Source organism: Alosa pseudoharengus, unplaced genomic scaffold, assembly GCF_046254945.1.
Source record: "Alosa pseudoharengus isolate Yale_2024_CS ecotype anadromous, Long Island Sound unplaced genomic scaffold, YU_APseudo_1.1 YU_APseudo_1.1_scf_13, whole genome shotgun sequence".
In the NCBI taxonomy this organism is placed as follows: domain Eukaryota; kingdom Metazoa; phylum Chordata; class Actinopteri; order Clupeiformes; family Clupeidae; genus Alosa; species Alosa pseudoharengus.
Genome location: NW_027468598.1, coordinates 39,182,213 through 39,190,610, shown reverse-complemented (window position 1 = coordinate 39,190,610; position 8,398 = coordinate 39,182,213). Strand labels below are relative to the sequence as shown.

General features: G+C 43.9%; 1 protein-coding gene across 1 annotated transcript in view; it reads left to right on the top strand.

Moving 5' to 3' along the window:
- The first annotated feature begins 1,584 nt into the window (after window positions 1-1,584).
- Window positions 1,585-8,398, top strand: part of lamtor1 (late endosomal/lysosomal adaptor, MAPK and MTOR activator 1) — an 11,194-nt gene continuing 4,380 nt past the window's right edge. The window contains exons 1-3 of the mRNA XM_076283013.1: window positions 1,585-1,828; window positions 2,850-2,992; window positions 5,480-5,557. Of these exons, the coding sequence (XP_076139128.1) occupies window positions 1,787-1,828; window positions 2,850-2,992; window positions 5,480-5,557 (263 nt within the window). The 5' untranslated portion in view covers window positions 1,585-1,786. The remainder of the gene's footprint in view (window positions 1,829-2,849; window positions 2,993-5,479; window positions 5,558-8,398) is intronic.

The following is an 8,398-nucleotide window of genomic DNA, read 5'->3' as shown; positions in this document are numbered from 1 at the left end:
CGAAACCCCTCCCAATGTGAACTGGACATCCTACTAAATTTGAATAGACTTTTGACGAGTGACGATGCACTTTAGAATGTCATGATAGGGCCCCCAGCCCCAATGAAGAGATTAAATAAAGAGGAATTAAGAAACATTTTAGAAACTGCTGAGATCAGCCCCGTTCATTGCAATCAGTAAAGAATCAGGGAGTGTCTTCACAGGCTCAGTGAGACCGAGGTTACTTTCATGCAGTGGGTTCTATGATTTCGACAACTGGTGCATGTCATTTTGTATGTTCCCACCTTGCTAAAATTGCTTGGGTACACTTTGGCTGAGAACAAAAGTGCTTCAGACAGCAGGTGGGCAAATAAGATGGCAGAACATAGTGAATCTGGGTAAACTCCATAAAAGAGGACTGAGTCAACCAGACGATGGGAAAATGGGACACAGAGTGGCGAATGCAGGTGATGAAGGTGGAGCTCATAAATCAAATATTCAGTCACAGTGTAGCAGATGCCCTGCAATACTGCAATGAAGAGCTGCACCTTCCTCAGTTCCAGGGGTGTGAGGAGACCGTTCAGCTCATTCACAGTCTCCTTGAGCAAGGCAGTTGTTCTAGGGAGATATAAAATAAATAAATGAATGAAAAGGAATTTGAGAGGCATCTTATTCTTGTTAGGGTAAATGACATGTGAATAATACAGTGTTGGGCAAGCTACTTCGAAATTGTAGTGAGCTAAACTATCAGTTACTCTGCCATGAATAAAACACTACACAAAACTACCACCCAGTCAAATGTATTAGTAACACAAACACAGCAGTAGGCTAGTTCACTACATAGGAAGCTACTTTAAATTGTGCTAATTTCACATGACAAGAAAAGTGTAGCAGCTTGTGTGGCTAAGCTACTTGACACAGAAGTTAAGCTATTGAAAAGTTACTTTATTCAGGAAATAGTGAAGCTAGGCTACCACCAACACCAAAGATCCTTAATTGCTCCGCTTTAACCCTCTCTGCCAACACGCTTAGGTAGCAGCTAGCGATTGCCCAATAATAGGCTACAGTCTGTGCGACTTGTGTAAAATTCGCCGGCCAAATCTAGTATGATTTATTTCTACAATAGCCTTCTTGTGTCAGTTGCAATCTAAGTCAGTGTTATGGAATATGACTTATCAAGTCTCAGCACATAGCCGGGTGAACACCAAGTAAACATAGCCTAGCTAGCTGGCTACGATTTTCATACAGTAGCCTTGCTCCTTCTCAACTCTCTGGTAATATTCTATTCACAAAATACAACCAATAGTAATCCCGCGAGCCCTGTTTGCGATGGTCCGCCGATTTGAGCAGGAACATGCTGCACAGTGCTGGCATCTTGTGTCTTTTGCTGCAACACTACGAGGAGTATGACCGGTCCAAGATGGCGGCCGCATTTCTTGTTTCCAGCAGCCAATGCGGCGTCTATGTATATTATGTCTATGGTAGGCAGTAGCAGTCGATGCGGCGTCTATATATTATGTCTATGTCTCTACTCCTCTGTCACATGACAAGGGATTCCCGGGATTCCTCGACCAGCGCCGCCTCGCCGGATGTCATATGTTGTTGCTACAGAACCGATGTCATGTGACTGAAGGGTTCGTTGTGTAGCTAGCGGAGTGGAGCTTGCCCAAGCTTCGGAGGAGAATGGAATTTATCTTTTAGTTTTTAGTTAAGGTCTCCTGTTTTGTGTTCCTCCTCTGAAGGAAGTTGACATTGTGGAGTCGTCTCGAGAGTCTTGGCAAAGCGCCGAGGACTCGCCAAGGACAACATGGGGTGCTGTTACAGCAGCGACAACGAGCCCACGGAGCAGGTAGCTAATTGGAGTGTGCTAAGCTAAACTGACAAATGACGGAAACAACAACACTGCCATAACTTTTCTGTCTTCAGCTGACCAATTGTCTAGTGCAAGGTTGCATGAATATAAATTCAGGACAGGGTAAATCTATTGAGTAAACTTGGCGCGACATGGCCCGTGTTAGGATATCGGTCTGCTAGCTCGCAGATAGTTAGCTTCAGAAACAAACCCTTAGTTAGCTGTGGCTGAACTTTAAAGTTGTGCTAGCGATGTGTCTGCCAGGCGACCCCTCGGTAGTGGGGCTCGTGTCATAGTGCTTCCAGTACGCGGTCGAGGGCGCTCGGCCGTTCACTCCCGTGGCAATGTCTCCCCCCGGAAATTGCATGGGTGCGCTGTAGAAATGTTGTGCCACTGGCCTTACGATAGTGTTAGGGACTTTACCAGCCTTCGTGTGGAATAGGTTAAAAGGTCTACGAAGAGGAAAGGGAATGCTATCTAATTAAATCACCTCGCGCAGCGCACTGTTCGGTCACCTGACCATGCTGGTGACACAGCAGTCAGCTGCGGTCGTCGCGTGCCGACCGGGGCTTGGTCCGAGACGGCTTCCTTCTCGAGAGTGTCCGAGCTCTTTGCATTTATTTACCCAACACTTCACAGAGTAGTGTTCTGTATCAGCCAAAGGTGGCATTTCCATCTCACAGGTGTCACCTTTGCCCTTGATGTGCATTTGGTGGGTTGATGCTCCTGCTGTTGGAAACTTCTTTTGAACTAATTTGGGATCCTACATGTCAATCCAATCCAAAATTGCAGCAGAGAAACTATGCTTTGGACATTAGTGCTGTGTGTGTGTGTTCTTGTGCTTGTGCGTGCGCACCAACAGGACAGCAACGTGTGTGTGTGTGTGTGTGTGCGCGCGCACGCACCTACAGGACAGTGAGGGAAGGTTCAGTGTTAAAAACGTGCAGAGGCACAAAACAAGGATGGAAACACTCATAACTGTGTGTGTGTGTGTGTGTGTGTGTGTGTGTGCCTAAAGGACAATGATGAACGGAAGCCTCTGATCCCGCACCCCAACCCTGACAAACCAGCCAATGGGACGGAGCGGAGTCCTGCAGCCCCGCCCTCCACACGCCCTGATGAGCAGGCACTGCTCAACACCATCCTCCACAGAACTGCTCAGTGAGTGTGTGTGTGTGTGTGAGTGCGCCTACAGGACAGTTGTGAGTGTGTGTGTGTGCTTGTGTTTGTGTGTTTGTGTGCCAAAGCAGCACTGGTTGATAGCTGGATAGTAGGGGTGTAAAGATTAACCGATACGTATCGGTATCCGTTTTTAACGTGTAAGATACGGCTACATCGATACGTGAAGCCCCGTATCGGAATAAAACTGAAATGAACCGGTCGTTATATCGATTTTGTTGTTACGAATCGGTTCACAACCTTTTCTGCTCGCTCAGACGCTCGTTTACGTTACAAGCAGCGCGTTCATCTCACTTCCGGTTTTGAAACTATACGTGGCACAGAATTGTGGGTAATGCAGTTAGTTTTGGGCTACATTCATTGCCCAAAGTTGTCAAATGACCTCATTACCCATACATCTACTGCAACTTAAGCACGTGACAACTCGCACTCGGTCGTTTGTTTTACAGTTTTTACTCTTTTGTTTTTCAAAATCCAGCGCAAAATTAAACACTAAACAGCAACGATAGTCTATAGAGTATAGCCTTACATTTGATGAAGGGATTTCCTTAATGTTAAATAATAATTTGGCCCTTGCTAAAACAATGCACAAATTATTAGCCAATTATTTTGTTCATATTCACTCAGACTTGTGGCATTATAGGTTTCTGCATTAGGTCTACCGTTGTAACAAAATAAACCCAGAGAGTTCATTGATATGTAGGCCTATTTTATTCTTGTAGGCTATATGAGAAAGGGCCAAGAGTGTCTTAAGCACTGTTTTATTTTATTTCGGTATTGTCTTACCTTAACAAGGCTACAGCTTCATGAAAACAATCAGATATGTAGACTATTCTTTTTTCATTTCAATACAGTATATGAAACAAACCTAAGTTTAGATAATCATATTCACACATTTTTTTGCCTAATTGACAACCATGACCATGATAACTGATAATATAAAATGAATGTGCACCTTGAGCAAATAATAAAAAATCTTTCAGTATGCTTTCCATTCTTGAATTGCATCGAATCGCATCGAATCGTACTGAATCGTTTTTTATGAACATGTATCTTTTCTTGTATCGAATCGTGCCCATGTATCTAGATGCGAATCGTATTTTACATTAGAGATTCACACCCCTACTGGATAGCTAATATATAAGTTAGTCACGCACGTCGGGGCTTAGTTTGCAACTTATAAAACTAACCGAGAGGCTTCTCCTCTAGGTCTTGGAAAATACGTTTCATAACCTAATGGGATAGAAGGAGCAAACAATTAGTGTTAGTGATCTAATATTAGCGTTCGCGTTTGATCTAATGGTAGCGTTCGCGTTTGCCTAAGGGTAGCGTTCGAGTTTGATCTAATGGTAGCGTTCGCGTTTGATCTAACGGTAGCGTTCGCGTTTGATCTAATGGTAGCGTTCGTGTTTGCCTAATGTTCGCGTTTTTCTAATAGTAGCGTTCGTGTTTGCCTAATGTTATCCTCTTGCACTAGTAGAAGCTAATAGACAAGCTGTGATCTGCTGATTAAAACAAACAGGGGTGCTCTAACTTATGACAAGATTAGCCATCTTGCTATAAGTTCTCTGAGTAGTTTGGTGACCTTGATTGACCGTGATGATAACAAACTTAGCAGAGAATGCACTAGTTACAGTTATAACTTAGCAGAGAATGCTCTAGTTACAGTTGCGGTGGTTACAGTTATACTAGCAGAGAATGCGCTAGTTACTGTTATAACTTAGCAGAGAATGCGCTAGTTACTGTTATAACTTAGCAGAGAATGCGCTAGTTTCAGTTATACTTAGCAGAGAATGCGCTAGTTACTGTTATAACTTAGTAGAGAATGCGCTAGTTTCAGTTATACTTAGCAGAGAATGCGCTAGTTACTGTTATAACTTAGCAGAGAATGCGCTAGTTTCAGTGTCGGCGTGGCTCATGGCGCTACCGACTGCACACACACACACACACACACACACAACCCAAAACTGCTTGAGTGACCTGTGCACTGAGGGGAGGGGGCTGTTGAGGGCGGGGCTTAAAGAAGCAGCGTGAATCAGTGCGCTGATCTCAGAGACCCTCTTTCTTAACGGAATGTGGCAAAATAATAGTTTTTCTCAATTATACTACTTTTGTGATCGTTTGGAGCCAAAATCGACCTTGTGTGTGTGCGTGCGTGTGTGTGTGTGAATAGTGTGGATGTAGCCAGTGTGTGTGTGTGTAGTGTGTGTAGATGTAACATATCCATATCCCTCCATCTTTGTCATTCTGTCTTCATCTCCATATCCCTCCATCTTTATGTCTCTTCACCTCTCTCATCCTCTCATATCCATCCATCTTTGTCTCTTCACCTTCATCTTTATGTCTCTTCACCTCTCTCATCCTCATATCCCTCCATCTTTATGTCTCCTTACCTCTCTCATCCTCTATATCCCTCCATCTTTGTCTCTTCACCTCTCTCATCCTCTCATATCCCTCCATCCTCCCCAGGAGCATCATAGATGTATCGGCTGCAGACTCACAAGGCATGGAGCAGCATGAATACATGGACAAAGCACGGCAATACAGGTGAGAACACACACTACACACACACACTACGCACACACACTACACACACACTACACACACACTACACAGGCACAAGGGCATACACACACACACACACACACACAGGCACACTACACACACACTACACAGGCACAAGGGCATACACACACAGGCACACTACACACACGCACTACACACTTTTCACACTGCCAAAATCGCCGTGATTTTATGTACCAGAATCGCGGAACGACTGTCCCTTTCACATAGACCGAGGCGGAACGGCGGGACAAAGTGTCTCGGCAAATTTACTACCAAGCCCCTTAGACATTTTGCCGAGTTTTTTCGTTCCGGCACCAGTGTGAATGGGTCAAGGCGGAAAGGGGAATCTGGCCGGGCATTTCAATGCTATGTCCAGCCCACCACAGGAGATTGCAAATAAATCTAACTGATCAAAAGCAGCAATAGCAAAGACAGCACATTATGTCAAAAAGTCTCCAGTCATTCAATGCCTGCTAGAGTTGACTGTAGCTCGGAATGCAATCGGTTGCCATAATAGGCTATCCTAAAATCCAGCGATAAAACAAAGCATGAACTCATGAGCGGCTGTCTGCCCTGTATGTATATCCTCTGATTGTAATGCTTACAGATATCTAGGCGAAATTTGTAACATTTATTTTGTATTTGGCCTGTTATAAAATCATGGTAATCTAACAATTAGGATTTGCTTTGCCTACACAGCTGTTTGGTTGTCCCAGACTTTGAGACGATCCATACTCGCATTAACTGAATCTTATCAACCCGAACTGCGATGTTCCAAACAGAGTGACTGTAGGATGCAATGCCTAATAATCTTACTGCCTTCGGCATAACTGCTACAGTTTACAAATCACGCGCAGACGCGAACGCATCTTGATGTGTTGTAAGACAAGAGCCCAATTAAAACTTGTCTGATCCAGCAACGATTATGTGAATGCAGCCCCTATGCATTTAGCCTATTAAACAGTGGAAGCTAAATTTTGCCGCGGATGCAGCGCAAACAGAACGCTTGCACTGGAATAGCCTCCCTGTCTGTGTGACTACAGATATATGCTTCTGACATGTCAGCTGGAATGTGAGCCCGGCGAGGAGAGATGCTTATGTCACAGGTGAGTTAGTTGAAACTTTCAACTTCTGTCAGAAAGACATTGAGATTGGTGTAGCAACGTAGCATAGGCTGTTGTTAAAGTTAGCGATATTGGACAGAAATATAGACATAACGAGTTCATTTGATGAAGAATACGTGCAGTTCGAGCCATCTTGATCGACAAAAGGTGAAGCAAATAGGCATACTTTATCAGTATAGCAAAGGCTATGTGAATAACTAAATAGTTGAATTAAATGCTCCTAAACTGGGCTGGGCTGCACACTACACACACACACTACACACTAACACACACACACTAACACACACACACACTACACACTAACACACACACACTACACACTAACACACACACACTACACACACTACACACACACTACACACACACTAACACACACTACACACACACTACACACACACACTACACACTAACACACACTACACACTAACACACACTACACACTAACACACACTACACACTAACACACACTACACTACACACACACTAACACACACTACACACTAACACACACTTCACACTAACACACACACACTAACACACTAACACACACACACACAACACACTAACACACACACACACTACACACACTACACACTAACACACACTACACACTAACACACACACACACAACACACTAACACACACACACACACTACACACACACACACACACACTACACACACACACACACACACACACACACAACACACTACGCACTAACACACACTACACACTACACACTAACACACACTACACACTAACATACACACACTAACACACACACACACTACACACACACACACACTACACACACACACACACTACACACACTACACACTAACACACACTACACACTACACACTAACACACACTTACACACACACACAACACACACACACACTACACACACACTACACACACACTATACTAACACACACTACACACACACACTACACACACACACTACACACACACACACATAGATGGAGAGACAGACGCACACACACACATAGATGGAGAGACACACACACACACACACATAGATGGAGAGACACACACACATAGATGGAGAGACAGACGCACACACACACATAGATGGAGAGACAGATGCACACTAAGGCTGCACGATATATCTAAAATCTATCGTTATCGCGATATCAACGCTTGCGATGGACATACCGCAAAGATTACTTAATTTTCGATAAATTTTGATACATTTTCTGTGCCGTACGCATTCCATGGCCTACAGTCTATGATGTATTCACATTCTGAATGTGAACATATTTTACCAAACCGATGCTGTCATGCAGCCCTAGAAGCCCGTCTCCCCTACCAGTTTAGGGGTGTGGTGTTTTAGGTGTTGAGGCGGGAGCTAAGTCGTGATGGCTGAAGATAGTGAGTCAAGCGAGGTAGGCTACAGGTGAAGAGGAATTGGTGACTAAAGGAAAAGCACGTATGTTATATGGAAATATTTTGGTTTTATAAAGGACGACGTATTACAAACACAGCGCCAAATGCGTCCTTCTCCACCGTGTTAAAATAAACAATTTCTTTCGTTGTTGTTATAGGATCAGAAGATAGCCTATCTATCTTTCACTGTAAGGCTTGTATTTCATTTGCATTTAGCAAAAGCCCCAGACAGCAGCAGAGAGGTAATCAGGATTCGTTATTTGTAAAAGTTGTTAGCCTGGACTGTGCA